At 43.8% G+C, this 18,822-nt stretch overlaps 1 protein-coding gene across 1 annotated transcript in view; it reads right to left on the reverse strand.

The window, feature by feature from the left end:
• LOC139625582 (partitioning defective 3 homolog) overlaps window positions 1–18,822 on the reverse strand; it is a 358,479-nt gene that overhangs the window by 164,020 nt on the left and 175,637 nt on the right. The window contains exons 8-12 of the mRNA XM_071485696.1: window positions 17,261–17,386; window positions 13,657–13,884; window positions 12,251–12,438; window positions 7,535–7,674; window positions 6,896–7,024 (exon numbers count right to left, since the gene is read on the reverse strand). Coding sequence (XP_071341797.1) covers window positions 6,896–7,024; window positions 7,535–7,674; window positions 12,251–12,438; window positions 13,657–13,884; window positions 17,261–17,386 — 811 coding nt within the window. The remainder of the gene's footprint in view (window positions 1–6,895; window positions 7,025–7,534; window positions 7,675–12,250; window positions 12,439–13,656; window positions 13,885–17,260; window positions 17,387–18,822) is intronic.

Raw genomic sequence — 18,822 nt, forward strand, 5'->3', positions numbered from 1 at the left:
GCCCACTCATTTCAGACGTTTTTAGGCAGAAAGTGGAGGAGAAAGTGACCTCGAAGATGCATCTGCTGCTGCCAAACTGTTCTGAAGAGCTCTGTAAAGTCACAGATGCTCTGGCTGATTGCAGGTTGCCAAACCTCAGCCCTACAGAACTCCTTCCAAAGGGCCTTTAGCGCAATTCCTGTAATTTGACTTCACCTGAGCTCCAAATGTATTTTCAGCAGAAATGTACCAGGCAGGGGTCAGCTATTTCTAGACATTAGTAATAGTGGAGCAATTTGCTGATTATACCCAATTTGATTCTAGCAGCTGCTCTGTTTTTAAGTGAAATCACAGAGTACAACTGAATATTCATTATTGAAGGAGTGTGAATGCTGGCAAAAAAGGTTACTGCACCTTAAATTATCAGCTCCACCAGGAAGGAATGACTCATCTTCTCGAAATTGTTTGCCAAGTTTTAGTAAGGTAAAATATCTGGCTCAGTCACCTGCTGTTATATAAATAAACTCCTACAAAGACAGAGCAGAAAGATTCTGTCTGGAGCACTTTATTAGCAAAAAGTTGCATTACATTACATCATCTTTACAGTGAAGCAAAACAGCATTACTCTCAGAGACATCTAATTATATTAACACCAAAGATGTCATTTTCTGGCATGGCTGTAGATACGGCCTACCTTGTGATAGCACTGTTTATCGGCACTACAGTATAATCATCCAAAAGGTTTATCTCTGTTGTTAAAGCGCAGAAATGCTGCTGCTCTGTATAGTAGGAGGGAGCGTTACGTTGTTTTCAGATTTTTCATACAAAATCAAAGCAAAGAGTCCACTCTCGGACCCCAGATCACCTCTGCTAAAAGCAAGTACTGAGTGGTGAATAGAGCCTATTCCAGTGTTTTTTTTTTGTGACCAGCTTGTGTATCTACAAAGATTCATCCATTAGTCCATGAAGACAGGATGGAAGCCCCAAAAACTGCAGTTCTTCTAATGACCACTTGAGACTGGCTCCAAAACTGACCCAGCCCCCGTAGACTCCCATGTTCAAATGTCTGACTTCACAGCAGAAAGAAACACATTTACAGTCTGGTACAAAAACGGTTTTGGCGTCCATTGCTAATTTCCCACCTGTTTAAGTTTTATTAGGGCTGAAAGGTCTGCATAATTGAGGGTGTGGTTAATTTGAGTGACAGCTGGGTGACCTACGCTGGCCACAAACCAGCATGTACTGAAGTCTCGGCTCCACATGGGAATGGAGCTCACTCCCACATCATATTATACAACAAAACAATGTATAAACACTAAAAGAGCACTACCTGGAAGTAATAAGTATACTTTTGTGTTATAGGTCACAGGCATGAAATGTTATAGGATGATATTTATCTGTTAGATAATTATAGATTCAGCCGTATTATTCATTTTCTTTGTGTTTGTGTTATTTAAATTGAGTCAGTTTTTATTGTTATGTGTGTTATGTGTATTGTGATGAGTAGTCCGAATGTCTATGTTGTACTGTCTAGACTGTATAGACCCCAGGAAGAATAGCTGCCGCATTGCAAAAGCTGACACATGCCCCACCCCTTTGACCACTGGGCGGAGTCAGGCACTGCCAAGAAACCTATGTGTGACGTCATGGAGGGTACGTCCATCTTTATTTATATACGTCTATGGTTTTAATGAAGTTGAATTCTCGGTTGGGGGGTGGGGAGACTCTAACTCAACAGATCTGTGTATCATCTAGTTGCCTCCAAAAACAGGGGAACGTGTGTTGTTTGTCTTGTATCAATTCATTTCTCCCTCTACCGGCTCGGTAAATGGATCTCAGCAGCAAGAAAATCAATACGGCCTCATAAGTCCGCTCTTGTCTTCCAACTTTAATACGAGCAAATCATGAATGGTACCCTTCACTGTACTGGCACCACAACAAAAACCAGCTGTGTAACCCCGTTAGAGGAGCAATTAAGGAAAAGGAAAAGAGATATCATCTGCTGTGAATAATTGTGCAAGGCAACGCAACACTGAGGATGATTGCCTTGACTTGGAAAAGGAAAACAATGGAGGGCTTGTCTGGATACCTGAACCATTTCAGGGAACCAAGTGCTTTTATTTCTACTGTATACAACTATTTCAGGGACTTATATAAATAGCATTATTTCGGTGAAAATAAATCTTCAAATGGAGGATGTCTGAATGCCTCAATTACAGCCCAGTGGTAAAAACATAGCAGGGAGGATTTTAAACTAGGCCATCGGGGTTGGCACTTATGAAACAGGCCATTAGTCTGCTATAATTGTCAGCAATACTGTCACGCATTTGTCTAGCGCGTCCTCAGCATTTGCACGAGCCATAAATTCGGTTGTCACATCAATCAGAGGCCGGAATTAATTGTGCAATTAAGATTCTCATTGCTTGGCAGATATAGCTACTAATGGATCAGTGACAAGTGTGATATGATCATAAAGAGCGGATTTTAATGTACTGTTTGATTGCTCTTATGTGGTCTGTGGTGCTACAACAGAGGCTTCACAAGCCCATTTGTTCTCCACAGTCCGTGGATGTGAGAAATACTGTTGATGTCGGGTCACAGGAAGATGTAAGGGGACAACGTGATCGCAGCACTTGAGCATATGTGACTAATCAAGCTCATATTGTGTGTCAGGTTTAAGACAGTGGTGGTTTAGTATCTGTGGTGTTATTTAAAATATGTTTAAGGCGTGACTCTGTGTGTGTGTGTGTGTGTGTGTGTGTGTGTGTGTGTGTGTAAGACAATGAGTTGAGCTCACATCAGTCATGCTGACACAGCAGCAATACTTACAGGCTAATTCACTTACACTGTAGCAAGGGGTTTAGAATGAATTAAAATGATTTGTCATCAGTGGGGACGCGGGGCAGGCCTGCTCTGTGTTTCATCCCAGCTAATTGTTGATGTAATAACAAACTGGTGGCCGCAGATTATATTTCCCGGCCTTTGTTTTGCTGTGTCTGCTCTAAATGGCACCACAACAGGTGAATTAATGTGGAGCTCCATCACTGACGGCGCGGACGGACAGGGTTTTTGGAGCAGCTCCTCTTTTTATGATGTGACATCTGAATAAAAGGATGCTGAAGAATACCATCTCCTCTCCACAAAGCTGGGCAATATGCACTAAAGGAACAGCTTTGCTTGCAGCTGTCAGCAGTGGTGCACACTGGGAGATAAATACCTACAATATATAGCATCCACAGGCTACTGTATGCGTGGGAAGTAGGCACTACATATGTACCTCTCTTGTTTCTGAGTCACTGTGTGTGAGAAGAGGGGAGGGGAGAGAATGCTTCTTTTACCTCACTCTACTCCATCTGTACTTTCATGATCTCCTCAATGATTATTTTAGATTGTAGCAACGATTTCTTAAAATGATTCATCTGTATTTTTCTTTTCTTGCCACCTGTGTCTTTCTAAACCCACGAGTTAGTCTCGTAATCTCCAGATGATGCTTCAAGATGTTATCTCAAGCTCACAGAGCACTGACTCATGATATGATCTACTATCTACTTTCCACACACATCAGCCACTCTGATGACACATTTCCCCAAACCTGTAGGGGGCAGCAGTCCCTCTGACTTCTCTTTAGTCTGTTGTAATCCTGCTTTGCCATCACTGATCCAGCACCCCAGAGCCGCCAAGTGAAGGAACAGCACCTCACTTGACAAGTGACTTTGTTCACGCAGCCATTGATCAGAACCTCCTGCTGCGTCTTCAGGGCTTCAGAGTTAAGCCTGCAGAGGGAACTCTGTCTGTACGTCACCGCTCGTCTCGTCTCTCCTCTTTTAACGAACACATCTTATAACCTGAAGGTCACAGGGTTCATCCTATGCTGCCAAACATGTGCAACAAAACAAGAAACCAAACATACACAGGTCCCTCCTCTAGGTGTACAGTAGGATATTATAATGGATGGTGCAGGTTTAAGAGAGAAGGAAGAGGTATTCAAAAACAGGCTTAGTCGTGGGGATGAGTTCAGAGTTTGGAAAAGGTTACGGCTGCACTTCTTCTGTAATACAACATATCCCCGATATGCTTGGAGTGCAGAGGGAGCAGTAACCACACAGACAAAGACGAGGGGGGGGGGGGGGGATCACAGAGACAACGCCCCACTCTGCTCGACTGCCATTTAACCTTTTCTCTTCCCAGTGAGCACATATTTATTGAAAGCTATTGAGAGCTGCTGCTATTGCCACTGAAAGCATGTCAAAATACACCCCGACCGTGGTAATTAAAGACGCAACGCAAACATGCTGGGAGGGTAAATTAATTCCTCTGGGGGCGCGTGCAGAACGCCTGGCATACAATAAAACATCTAAACAAAAGGAGATGTGGAGGGATTTTCAGAGCTGACATTAAACATCGGCAGGCAAATGTCAACTAGACAAAAAAACAACAACAAAAAAAAAAACAGCTCCTTTCTATTTTCATCAATACAGCTGGATCTCCTGCTAGTGTGTGTGTGTGCGTGCGTGCATGTGTGAAGGCAATATTTCTTTGACAGATGCCTGCAGTTCTCTGGCGTGTCACTCACGCTGCAATTTAAAACGTCATCGCATTATCACTGAAGGAATGACATGACTGACGGCACGTAAACAACCCGTCCATATATGTGTGTTTGTGCATGTCCTGGAACTAGAGTGTGTAGTATACATGCACATGCACACACACACACACACACACACACACACACTCACACACCCATCCAGAGTGTGGGACAGAGGAGGCAATTACCAGCCATGCTTTTCCACCATGCTTTATTTGCAATAACTGTCACCGGCAGAGCCTTGGCCTCCTTATCTGATTTTTATGAACACACTTGTAGGGATTATTGAGATTTGTGAAAGCACCGCGATGACATGGGAAAGTGAGGAAGAGCGAAAAGAAACAGCGAGGGAGAGCAAAACGCTAAATGCCGGGGAAAAGCGATGAAATATTAACTAACTGTCTCTCGCAGCGTGTAGAAGGTGGTGAAGAGAGAACAAACAGAAAAAACACACACAGAGAGAAGGAGATTATTAGACATTGTTTCCACGGCGGACTTTTTCTAATCGCGTCATGCCCGAGGAGCTGAGAGAGCGTAGCCATCAAACTCTCACACCTACACCGCTCACGAGTCGACGGGCCGGGGGCAGCCATGCATTTTTTAACACTCCACACAGCATCACTCGCCTGCTGTCACGCCTGCTGAGGGGAGGCATGAATCAGCTGGTTGCACCCCCACCCAGTCAGCATTTGAGCAGTGGCTCGAGTGTTTAAAGAGCATTTTGAGTAACCTGAAGGTCCCACATTCGATGGCAGTGGCAGCCGATGACGTCACAGACAGTCGCAGCAAACACACACTTTTAATAAGTTGTTGAATTTCAAGCCGGGGCTTTTCTAAAAACAAGTAGGAATGAAATATGAGCCCGTTTGCTGCTTTATGAATGTGAAAATGAAAGTAAAGCTGTGGATTGATTTGAATGTAGCTGACTCTAGGGGGTGGTGCATTTCTAATTGTAAAAACAGCACATTAGCAGAGTAAAATGTGTCTCAGAGGACTATTTTTCTACAGGTTGAACGGCTCCTATGGCGGGGTTAACAACCCAGGTGCCAGGCTGAGTATTCTGGGTAGGAGTGAGGTTGGCATCAGGGGCCTCTGGTCTGCCAAGGTGCAGCGACGCCCACAGCCCGCTGTCAGAGCCGCTGAGCGCTGGCTGGACGAGGGCAGTAGCCTCACCATCTGTTGCACGACAGCCAAAGTCACCCTGTATGTAGGCTGTGTCTGAGTGGGAGTGTGTGTGTGTGTGTGTGTGTGTGTGTGTGTGTGAATATGTCTAATGCTGAAATGGTGTCTGCTCAGTCACGTCATTTGAGTCTGTGTATGCATGTACTGGTCAGTGTGTGTCTGTGTGTGTGTGTGTGTGTCTTTGTGAGTCAGTAAAAATTGCGACTGTCTCTGCTTGTGCACATCACTTGCTCTTATTTGTGAATGTTTATGTGATCAGGAGCATGTGTGTGTGTGTTTTCTATGTGCATGTGTGAGCGTGTGCAGTGCACAGTTGCACAGAGTGGGAATGTGTGTGACGATGCCCATAGCTGGATTTGTGTCTCTTTGCACACATTGTCGGTTGTTTGTACCCACACTGACCTAACAATCACTTAAAGAAGTGTGTGTATGTAAAGAAGTGTCATATGATTCTCAGCTGTGATTCTGTTCATATATTTACATGCAGATGGGCCTCAAAGCCACTCACAAGTAAAACCGCTGTTCAAAACACAATTTGGTTCAATATCAACATGAGACATAAAGATGAAATCACTTATAATTCATAGTCATGTTGATTTATAAGACTAGAAATCGTGCAGAGAGGAGCAGACCTTCAGAAGACACAGGAATGTGAGACGCTCTGTGCAGGAAGCTGATGGACTGAAGGAGCAGTGAGAGTCACATCAGTGCAGCCACGGTGACAAATAATCCAGCTGTCGTTATGTTACACATTTAGTGACCTGCACCAGATACAGTGAGTTCATTGCTGTCCCTGGTTTCTACTAGTGTGCATGTTCTTCTTCTCTTCATGAACACATTGGTCATGTGATTATCGGTGTGTTTTGATAGAGGGGGGAAGATGTCAGAGCCACAGCGCTGAGTCAGCGCGACCGCAAACACCGATATTTCAAGTTTCAAGAGTCCACGGACTGGCCACAGTAACGAACCCCGCCGCAGGAGGCATGTAGCCAGTTTAATAAGGTACTGATACATCAGAGTACAACACTTGTTAAGAATCGTAGAAATGTGAAGGTCCTGGATTAAACTGCGAAAGAGATATTCTTGTTTGTTAGTGGAGCGGCAGTGAAAACATGAGGTTATCAGGTGATTTGCTGAGTAGGCACTGACCACCTCTCGGGGCAGCAGCTGGTCCTCCTGCCGGGTCACCAGCAGGTTCACACTCCCACCCATGGGTATGGCTCGTAGCAGGGCCACCACCTCTTCCTGGGTCTTACCGTTAAGGTCCACTCCACTAACCTGCACACACACACACACAAACATACACACACACAGTTGTAATTACACAGATAAGCACATACATACAGGCCATAATTAATACACACTCAGAGACACACACACTCAGAGGCAGAACTGAAATCAAAGAGCTCTGTGGCTTTAACGAGGAGGGATCTATGGCCTCCACATAACCTTTATGCAGGCGTCTGAGCCAGTCGGAGCTGGAATTAAACATGGGTTATTCCCCCTAAAGTGAGCACTAGCTGATTTTCAAGTCAGTCTGATTGAAGCATAATCAAAATATTGTTCCATCTCACCACTTTCCCCCTGCAATTCAAAGCTGGAGCTGGGTCGTTATAGCCATAGGGAACACAGTGCATTTGACTCATTTCAACAAAAGCTTCATAAGATTAGATTTTGGAACAAAAGCCACATCAGCAAAAGAGTAATTAGTCTCTCGAATAACATACAATCTCGGAACACACTCAACGCTATGTCATGGTTAGAAGCAGTTCAAAAGCACCGCCCCACCTCCAGCAGCCGATCTCCAGCTTTCAGTCGGCCATCTTGGATGGCAGCCCCCCGGGGGAGGATGTTTTTGACATAAATAGGAGCGCTGCCGCCAATGGGGACATCTCTGGATGTGATGCTGAACCCAAGACCCTCTGGACCTGGAAGAACAAAACAAAATCCATGACTATATTTAGAAATGAAATGTGATATGTTTTCTCTTGATAGTTGATGGTTTTTCTCTTTTCTTCCTGCCACACATCACTTCGCCAAAAACCCCAAGAATCCAGAGATAGAAATATAACAATAATCCAGTCCAGATTTCATCATATATGGGTCATGGTTTGAAGCATCTGGGCAACTACATCTCTGGTGTTTTGCACAGAGACAGTGGTCAAACGTCAAATGTGTCAGATGCTCAAGGACACTTTGTTAACAAAGATTACAGCAGCGGTGCTTGAACCTGGGCAGTGAAATTGAAAGATAGTCAGCCTACATGTTCTGCTGCCTTATGAAGAGGTGTGTGGGGGGTGAATAAAGTGCATGTGTTTATCTTTGGTAAAATATTACAGCGACTTTATAAATGTCAATAACGCGAGATATTTTTTTTTTCTACAGGTAAATATTATAAATATCAATTTCCTCTCTTTCATTCCAAAACATCTTGCCACTAAGACAGCAACCAATATATACAACACAAATACGTTGCCATGGCAGTGATGTTTTTCTCACTTTGCATGTAGCTGAATTTTATAAATATTTGTGTCTTGTCATCATCATTGCTAATCAAAGTCAGATGGGAGCTTGAAAAGCCATCACATTACTTTCACTGTGACTCTTGCATCCATTTCTGAAAGATCCTTTCTGCCGCTGTAACATGAGCGACCACTGCGCAGGGATCAAATTATGGTTTTCCACCATTCCTCCTATAGTTACTACAAACACACGTCTTTCCATCCTGACATTTTTTCACTGGTTTGCCATCAGGGTGTGTCTCCCTCAGGTCAACATATCCCGAATTCTAAATATAGCGTCAATGCTATGAACCAAAATGGAGTGTTTATGAAAAGTGCATGTGGACTGTAAAGCCACTCTTGTAAATTATGGTCAGATTAAAAAGACCGGGTATCGACCAGAATACGCACAGAGAAATGGGTGAGCATGGATTGCAGAATGCATCGAAATGATGCTCAATAACCTCTCAAAATGTGGTGCGCTGCATCTAAATAGCAAAAATACTGTTTTCTACATCACCCATGTCTCATGTGCCAGATGTTTTAACCAACAGATGTTTTAACCAAAAGTCCTTCAGACCTTTTGCTACATTGCCAGAACAGGAGGCTGCATTCAAATCAGGGCAATCTTTTACCAAATACAGATCATTTGAAGTTTGCATAATGTAGACAGCAGGGATCTTTATGTGTGTGTGTGTGTGTGTGTGTGTGTGTGTGTGTGTGTGTGTACATTAAAGTTGCTTCTTATTGATGCAGCCTTGAGTGAGAGCTAGGAGCCGTTTTTTAAAGTGCAGTGAGAGGAAAAGGCTGAATCTGAGAAAACACTCCAGGTATCAGCTGTGCAAAGCCATTTGCCTTAGGTTTTAAGACTGACCTTTAAGGTTCATCAAATGAATATGAATTGCTGGTCTGGAGGAAGTGGCAAATACAATAAGGGATAAATAAAAGTATCTCAGGGCTGACCTTTTCGACTGACCAGACCCAGATTTGTCAGATAAAAGCAAGAAATGGTTTCAAATGCCAGCTGGGGAATGAGGTAAACCAAATGTTTGCTGGTTATTCTTTGACAGAATATTTAAAAATTCAATAGCCCTGTTACATAATCTTACCAAATGAGTCATTAAATGCAGCGTTCAGACTGATAGATTCTTTGATAGATTCCACCACGTATAACCTAGCCGCTGGCGTTTCCAGCAGTCAAGTGGGAAAGCGGCGTTATGTGGTTTCAGTGGAGGCTTTTCTAATGGGAACAACAGTGATTAGTATTCATGTCAAAGAAGCTGCTCATTTCACAGAGCTGTCAGCACCTCTGATGCTTCATCATGACCTACTTTCCCCCCACTATGTCTCTCTAGCAGTCTGTCGAACTGTCGGTCCTCTCGCTGACAGTAATGGTGTTGAACACGAAAGAGAGGGAGAAGTGCGGATGGCAACTTTTCTCATGGCTTCTGCACACAAACAAACCCGAGGAAAGGTGACGAGGAGGTTGCTTGTGAAGTCAGAAAGTTGAGCCACTGAGGATGGTGATGTGCTGTGATCTCTCTATCGATGCAGCATGATAACGAAGCAGGAAGAAACAGCTGCCGTCGTTGAGGTTGGGTGTTAAATCGGCAGTTTGTCTCCATGAGTCACAAACTTTTAATAAACAGGTGGGAGGTGGGAGAGGTGGGAGGAAGTCACAACAAAGTCTCAAGACTCAACCTTCAAGTCTCAAGCAAGAGACAACTATATGACATTGAAATCAGTGAAAAGACAGTGGTCATGAAATGTTTGATTTTACTTTCATCATTAAAGAAAACTGTGGAAGAACCCATTAAATTTTGCTGCAGAGCCAGTTAATGTTTTTTAATCACTTTATTTAATGTGTAGGATTGTTTGGCCTACTGAGTGCCATTCTGCTTATTACTATTACTTTACAGCTCCAAATGGAACCTGCAGTGTGCCGTGTTCTCTTTCCTCCACCAATCCAAGTTTTTGTATTTTTGGACACCTCCCAATAACAGCTGGTTTGGGAGCTTTGCACTAGAAATCAATCATGTTTCAAAAACATAAAATTAAATCATAACAGAAAATATATAATTAAAATACATGATATAAAATATATGGAATAATGTATCTATCGAGTCATCTGTCTCAAGTCATGAATACCAAGTCAAAGTGAGGTTGAGTCTTTTAACAAGCAAGTCTTAAATCTCAAGTGACTCAAGTCAAGTCATGTGACCCACGTCCTCCGCCTCTGGCAATCAGGTCCCTTCTCTGTGCATTAGCTATAATGAAACCATAGAGATACAATAATAAAATTAATTTCGAACCAGAAAAGTGATTCCTCAGATTTCCAAATAAAGTTTTTCTGATCATTACTTTGAGACCAGTATATCCCACTTTACCTCTGTCCCTACAGTTTCCAGTTATCCAGATATGTTGGATATTATGGTGCCCCCACCCTATGCCAGCCACTGGCCTGCAGACAAGCCTAATGAACAGAATCAAACTTCTGTCCATTCTAAGAACCAGTCGTTAACTCAAATCAGGCAATTAGGAGAATGCATCTCTAATAGGCCTGCAGTAATTAACCACTGACGTCTTTATTTTGGGTAAGAGAAGACCAGGATAAAAGTAATTGTATCCCTTTCTGGATTAGTTGGAATCCTGGCTCCAATAAGCCAATTAAACAGCAAACATGAGGCGAGGCTGAGGCACATCAGAATGACTTAATGGGCTGCATATGTCCTTTTCAACTGCAGTATTTGATTAAAGCACTCTTGCTAATTTGCCATGCAAGATCTGCTCCTGCCACTCAGAACTCTGCAGCCACTTAGTCCCAAACACAACAATTACAATGAGTCAACAACGAAACTGCTGAACCCGATCTGAACGTACATTAGTAGAGATAAAGCCCGATGGTTATCAAACGGAAGGGCAGGAATGGATTTCAGGCGCACGTTTTGGCGCTTTCAGTTAAATTTCCACTTCCACAACATTTCTAAAATACTACATCTCCATTTACAAGGCACATCCATTCCAGTAAGCCCCATTTAAATCATTAGCAATAATCTCAGAAACCATTGCTCTCACTTGGGCAAAAGCTTTAAGGATAAGGAGGAGTGTTGAATGAGAGCATGAAGTAATGTGGCCAGTGAAAATAAACGAAACTACTGGCATCAGTCTCTTCCTGGAGCTCCACCAACGTCTCCCCGGCTCGGTTTGACTGAAATGAGAGGCTTGTGTGCAGACACAGAGAGAGGAATGTTATCACATTATAAACAAATAAATATAACTTTGCACTGCAGTGCTCAGGGAACCTTTGCCAAATGTATTAGAGCAGCTTGTGACTGTATTTCCCCAGAGGTTTGTTGCATTTAGCCTGCGCTGCTGCCCTCACTTGCCGCTCTATTCCCTGAAGTCACTGCTAAGGCCCTGGTGCCAGCTTTCAACGAAACATCTGCTCCCTCCAACGGAAAAAAAGGAGCAAGAAAAAAGAGAGCGAGAGAAAGAGAGAGAGCCCCCTAAGCACCGGTTCATTTCACAACCAACTCTTCGTCAATATGTGTACAGATAGGGGAGTGATGAAAATGAGAAGGGGCCTGGCAGTAAACCCACCACAGTGGCTGGCTAAAGATGTACAACTGCTCCAGTATCACAGGCCTGTCTGCAAACAAACCAGCCTCAGCTGGAGGCAGCCTGATTGCTGAATCTCAATATTCCAGCCATAAGACCAAGATGGGGTTGGTGTGTGTTTGTGTTTGGCATGCTCTGTTAAACAAAAATTGTACTGTTAAACATTTCTGGGTATTTCCTGAGAGATTTGAGTTTTCTTTAGTCTCCCTGAACCTATTGTTCATTCAGAGGAGGAGACAGACAGTAAATCCACTGTCAGTCCATGTCACTACACCCTTAGCCAGTTGCTAAAGGTAATTACATCATCGATTTGATTATTACTCGTGAAAATGCTGAAAGACTTTCACTTTTACATCCATGCATCCGTGTGACCGTGGGTTCTTACCTTTCTTCAGCTGGATGTTGAGCCTGCGCCCTTTGTTCTTCAGGTAGGAGCTGGTGGATGGGTTTGTGCTTATCCTGCGCTGTAGGGAGGGGGAGGGCGCCGACGAGGACCTGGTAACCATGGTGTGGGATAACATGGTGTATCGTCGACTGGGCTCTGGTGTGCTTCCTGCCAGGGGGCCCTGGTGACTATGGGAGCAAAACAAACATATTTTAGCAACCAAAATAAAATATAATGTAATATGGTGGAATATAAAACAGTAGTTTAGTTCCTGTGACATTTCCAGCTTGCTGTCATATTTTTTTATTTACTAGTAGCTCAGCATTCCACATAATCATGATGTGCTTCCATTTCAACAACAACCCGAACAGCAACAGATGATTTCTTCATGATATTGTGGCCAAACACATCCAGAAAAATATCCAAACCAAACCAAATATCAGCACAGCTCTGAGTCCCTATTTGTAATAATGATGGTGGTGGCAGTGGACAACTGGACAACTGGACAATTGGTTGGTCAAAATGCAGCAGTCCAGTCAATAATTTATCAGTTGACACATTGCTTGTAAGTTTGGAGTTATATGTCTTTATTGTGAGATAATAACAAGTACCGTTTGAAACTGAGCATATATAGGCATATATGCTAACCACCCACATGTTTAGCTTTCTGGAATAAAGCCAGAGGCATTACAGAAATGAACAGTAACCACAGGCAGATAAAACTGGCTTATAATGAGATGGTAGGTGATGTGCACTTGGAGGTCTCAGGTAGAAATTGTGATTGAACTGCTCTTTTATTGTGCAGCTTTCCAACTATGATGGACTCACAGTGAAGATGTTAGGGAGAAGTCATTATTTGGAGTAATTGAAACACAATTGGCATGCATTAGAAACTGTGGTGGCCTGAGACTGTTTAGATTTAAATTTTATTTATTATTATTTATTTTTTATCCAATCAGAAGTGCAACTTTCATTTCATACTTGAGGACAGCCCTGCAGATGTCTTAATGCCCTGATCATACTGTGGATGCTGAACAACATGAAGAAGTCAAAAATAGAAAACAGTGTGCACAACCACTCAACAAGAATAGCACCAGGGATGTGGAATACAGTGCATACAGCATATACGTACAGCACATGAAATGAGTGCCCAGTTTACTTTTCTGGTGCACGCACACTCGGCATGCATGCCCTGCATGCTCTCAAATTTTGGGCTGCAGATGGACACACACTCAGTGGTTTGTGCAGACCCCCGCAGAATTGGACAGAAACCATGAATTGGCCTTTTTGTTCATCAGTCTTTCAACATCTGCAGGCTGCCTGGACATCTTTTCAACATTTTTGCTGGAGGTACAAGAAAATGTAAGACAACTCTTCCACAGAAACAAAAAGATGGTCAAACCTACTTGTGGTTGAGGCCAGGTTGTTGTCCAGGCCTGGGTGCCGGCCCTCCCACCAGACTGGACCTTTCCCCCGGCTGTTGAGGGGCTTGGCTAAAGTAGACTCTGTTGGACTGGGGTGGGCTGAGTTCATTCTGGGCTGACAGCAGTTCGTACTGCTTCTTCATGGCTGCAGGGACCACGTGGAAGAGAATGAGCGGGGAGCGCATCGCCTGCCTGAAAATGTTCTGGGCTCTGGGGGTGATACAGAGAGAGTGTGGAGGTCACACAGACGGAAATGAATTAGCTTTAACATGATAAGAGATACAAGTACAATAATGTGCTCTCATAGCTTGGCAGATATAGAGGGATAAGGAAGGTTATGATGTACTGTAAGTTGAGAGGCGATGGGGAGAGTTGAGGTTAGCATGGCTAATCACAGGGCTACTCACTGTGTAGCTGCAGAGAACAGAAAATACATTATCTATAATTACCAGAGTCAAGATGGGAAAGAGATAAGGATGGTGAATGAAATATTATAGATTGTGTATTTTATATAACGGCAGAGAAATATACTGTATGTAGAGTATCTGAGTCTGTCTGCAGTCTGTGTGTCTGTGTTTGTGTGTGTCTGTGCGTTTAGAGATGAATGGACATGAGTTGACTCAACAATCACAACAGAGAGGATGAATCATGCATCAGGGAAGCTTTCCAGACAATGAGCTTCCAAAGTAAGGAGACAGACGCTTCATCCCTAGCACAAAATAAGAAAAGAAAAAAGCCAAAACACAGACTGAGTCTCGAGTGAATTTTGGGTCCAAAATAAGCCAAGACAAGAGCTCAACATCGCTCCCAGAGCAAGAGTTGTTTAGTCTGGTTTGTCGGCGGCACTTAGCATATAGATGGGCTTGCTGCAAGCGAGTCACGCAGCAGCATAAGAGGTGTGGTGGATGTCTGGAATCCAACAACCACAACTCCTGTTTCCAGACCCCCATTACCACGCCAGTAATGCCATGCTGATTCCATCCGAATGCTCAGTTTCTTCCGCCACAGCAGACAGCTCTTCGCTCAAGCGGTGTCACGGAGGCGAGACGTGCATGCACCTCTGTGGGATTTAGTTTCTACCATCTTTATTCTTATTGTAATCCCCCATAAAAAAAAATCACTCACGTGTGCCCGCTGAGCAGTGATGACAGGGTGAGCATGTGTGTGTGTTTGTACGCAAATGTTCCCACGTGCACATATACAGTGCCATCACGCCAGTAATCAGCCTCCACACGGGCCTGATTGAATAATAAATTACCCCATCAATGCATCATTACTTTCAGTTAGATTAAGCGCCTCAAAATATTTATCCATGCAAAACAATCCAAGGAGATTAGACTATCGCTTGAAATTGTCACTCTGTACGGCACACAATCAAGAGGGAGAAGGGGTGGGGGTGGGGGGTGGCGGTGATGAGAGTGCAGGGGGGAGGAAAGTTTAGCTCCTTCACCTCATTTTCATGCAGATTTGCAAACATCATATGCACTTGGATGCTGGTGAGGAGTGTAAGTGTGGAACGCTAAAAAACATCCCATCGCTCCCTCGTGGATTCGGTTCGAAAGCCTCTTTCACAGTAGAAAAGGCTTGGGAGGAAATTGGAATGTTTACTAATGACAACAGCTTTGTTTTGAAAAGAAGAAAGAAACAGAGTCTTAAAACCTTAGTGGCTTTGTACACAGTCTGATGAACACATTAGCATAATGTGGTGAGGTAACTGATAGTCTGGAGTTTTACAAGCTTATGGGGAGCTTTTCTTATCTTTGCCAAAGTCAGTTATGAAATGTTAGACATCTTGACAATGATAGACTTGTTCAGGGACCTCGAATTACCGCCTCTGCGACTCAGACTCCTTTCAGATTACATCCCTGTTTATCCAGAGTCACAACAAATATTAACCATTTGTGTGAAATTTTGTCATAATAGCTGTTTGGAGTCTTGAGTAACAGCTAAAAAGTGTTTTGTGAGGTCACACTGACCTTGACCTTTGACCTTTGACCACCAAGTAAACATTTGTGCCAAATTTAAAGAAGTTCCTTCAAGGCTTTACTGAGATACTGAGGTTCGCAAGACCAAAACCGTGTTTTGTGAGGTCACCACGATCTTGACCTTTGGCCTTTGACCACCAAAATCTAACCAGTTCATCCTTAAGTCCAAGTGCACATTCATGCCAAATTTGAAGAAGTTCAGAAAAGGCATTACTTAGATATTGTGTCCATGAGAATGGGATGGACGGATGAAAACAATATCCCTCCGGCCCTGGCTCTCGCCGGTGTGGAGGCATAAAAAATGGTTAGTTTCTAACTTCAAACATGGTTTCAGTCAACCATCCTGCATGGCGGCTCAAAGACCGGTGGTTTTAGATGAGTATGTCCAGCCCAGTGTGAGTGTTGGCTGGACCTCCGTTAGCAGGAATCCAGGCTCTTTCTTCCCGAGGAGGAGTGGATGATAAGCAAGAGGGGCGAGCAGACCACCTCCACGCATTGCCTCCAGAACCCAGCCTGTTTTGTGAGGTCACCACGATCTTGACCTTTGGCCTTTGACCACCAAAATCTAACCAGTTCATCCTTAAGTCCAAGTGCACATTCATGCCAAATTTGAAGAAGTTCAGAAAAGGCATTACTTAGATATTGTGTCCATGAGAATGGGATGGACGGATGAAAACAATATCCCTCCGGCCCTGGCTCTCGCCGGTGTGGAGGCATAAAAAATGGTTAGTTTCTAACTTCAAACATGGTTTCAGTCAACCATCCTGCATGGCGGCTCAAAGACCGGTGGTTTTAGATGAGTATGTCCAGCCCAGTGTGAGTGTTGGCTGGACCTCCGTTAGCAGGAATCCAGGCTCTTTCTTCCCGAGGAGGAGTGGATGATAAGCAAGAGGGGCGAGCAGACCACCTCCACGCATTGCCTCCAGAACCCAGCCTGGAGGAGAGCCAATCTATTTCTCTCCCTGGCACACACATTGCACATGCACATGCACTCACACAGGGGTGTGAGATAAGACTTTATATTTCAGTGTCGCTGCATGTGTGTGTCAGAGCATGTGCTCCTCACATTCAGGCGTGTGCCAGAGAAGGGTGGCTTTGGGTGAGTGGGGAGAAAACTCCCAGGATTGTATCTTCATTCCACTTTAGGAAATGAAGGGGAGCGATGAATCGATAGAAAGGAATCGAGAGAAGAGTTGTAGGCAGTTTTGGATCAGAGGGCGAAGTGGTGGTGAAGGACTGCAGGTTACTGAGACGTATTACAGGGAGGCCAACAAGTCAGTAATATTTCTGTTTTATTGTGCAGCTGTGTGGGTGGCACGTCTCGCTGCAGCTTGGGCTCCACTTATCAACAGCAACACCATTTACTGTCACTGCACTTAATGTCCAACACAGCACTTTCACTGTGAACTGTGTCACGCGGTGGTCAGTGCTGCAGGATAATACTGTGTGTGACCTAGCTTTGGAGATGGTGAAGGAAAATTAAAATCAGCATGGTGTCCGGTGCAACTAATGAGAAGAGGTAGAGGCTGAAATTACAGCACTTGAGAAGCTAGTTCACAAGATGTCCAATCATCATCACCGGGATGACTTGTGGAGCTTACTGTTCGAAGCGCAGGTTGCGGATGTCTCCCTGATTGATCTTGATGATGCAGTCGCTCTCCTGGAAGAGACGCTCCTGTTCCGCTTTGCCTCCCTGCTCCAGACGTTTCACGAGCAAACCCTGAGTCCTGCAAAGCAGCACACAACAGGTTACAGATCTGACACAGTCTAGAAACACACCACATCAGCCACACCATATACAGTCACATATCGATACACTTGCATGAAATAGGTAGTAACAGTGTACAGAGGCCTAGAAAAGAAGGCTTGAAGGAGGTGAAAAGTTAGTATTAATGATCATGTATCATTAATATGTAGATCATCATCTAAAATATGAACTAAATGTGTTGGTTATCCAGAACTAATGAATGGAGCTGCAAGATCTTGTCTCGTCCAAACGAGCCCATAGGTCCTCTGTACAGCAGCTTATTATGACCCATAGTTACATTTTGTTGCTAGGCGACATCTAGTGGTCGTAGTAATTATGACAGGAGCAAAGGGAAAAGTGTGGTGATGTAGTTGGAGGTTGGGGTGGATGGACGGGTCAGCAAAATACAGGAATATGACACAGCATCTTTTTGTTGTTATTATTGTAACTATGACAACAAAGATCATCTAATGTTGAGGAAGTACTTATTTCAACTCGAATCAACATCTTTTTCTAAGCCTATCCAAACTGTACGGGTGTTTATAATTGGTTGGAGGTTGGAGGACTGGTTGGGATTTCACCAGTGAACAAGTCTGAAAGATCATGAACATTAACTTTTTTACAATTGTGACACTTTAAAAGTTCCCCTCCAGATTTGGGGGAAAGTTTCCAAAGAAAGTTTAGTTCTATTTCCTTTGTGCTCTCCTGTCAACACAAGTTTACTTTCAAAACTTTAAGCTTGGATGAAAAACTGCATTTTCCCTGCAGTCTGGAGAAGCAATGCATTACTAACTTCATTTGAAGCCTCTGTCTGTCCTCCACTCGGTCTGCCCATCTGTGGGCAGGTCTGAGAGAACGACAGGGCGGGTTGCCTGAGGTAATCCAGGCCAACAGCTAAGAGATCATCTTATGGTGTTTGAGGAAACACTGCAGCTGCCTTTACTAAGACGAGAGCCAGCGGTGCTGTAATAAATACCCACACATAGGTACTGTTCCACAGCAGTGCTGTCTCAGCAATCCCCACAAAAAAAGGCAACCTTTACCTTCAAATGTGCCACTTCTCTCCCCCTCCTCCAAATAAATACATCAGGAAGCTCTGTGGGACTTTAGTTAGGCCCTGAGGATAAACACATGCAAAGATATCTGATGTGCGCTCGCACAGCAGAACTACAAACTCCATCCGTCTCTGAGGCGCCAGATGCCTGAGGAGGCAGGTGGACTGACTGAGCACAAACGTCTGGTGTCCTTGCATAAACTGAAAAAAAAGTTTGAAAGGCTTACTTTTGGGAAATTAAAAATAAATGGTGAAATATATCAGTGCCAAAACCAATAAGACGCCAACCAAAGATACAGCAATTCACACTGCAATCAGCAGTTTATCTGTGGCAAGGACGTGAGCTGCACGCCTCCTTGTTA

The sequence above is a fragment of the Trachinotus anak genome, unplaced genomic scaffold (genome assembly GCF_046630095.1).
Source record: "Trachinotus anak isolate AG129_WGS33_773 ecotype Australia unplaced genomic scaffold, CSIRO_AGI_Tana_v1 ptg000009l, whole genome shotgun sequence".
NCBI lineage: Eukaryota > Metazoa > Chordata > Actinopteri > Carangiformes > Carangidae > Trachinotus > Trachinotus anak.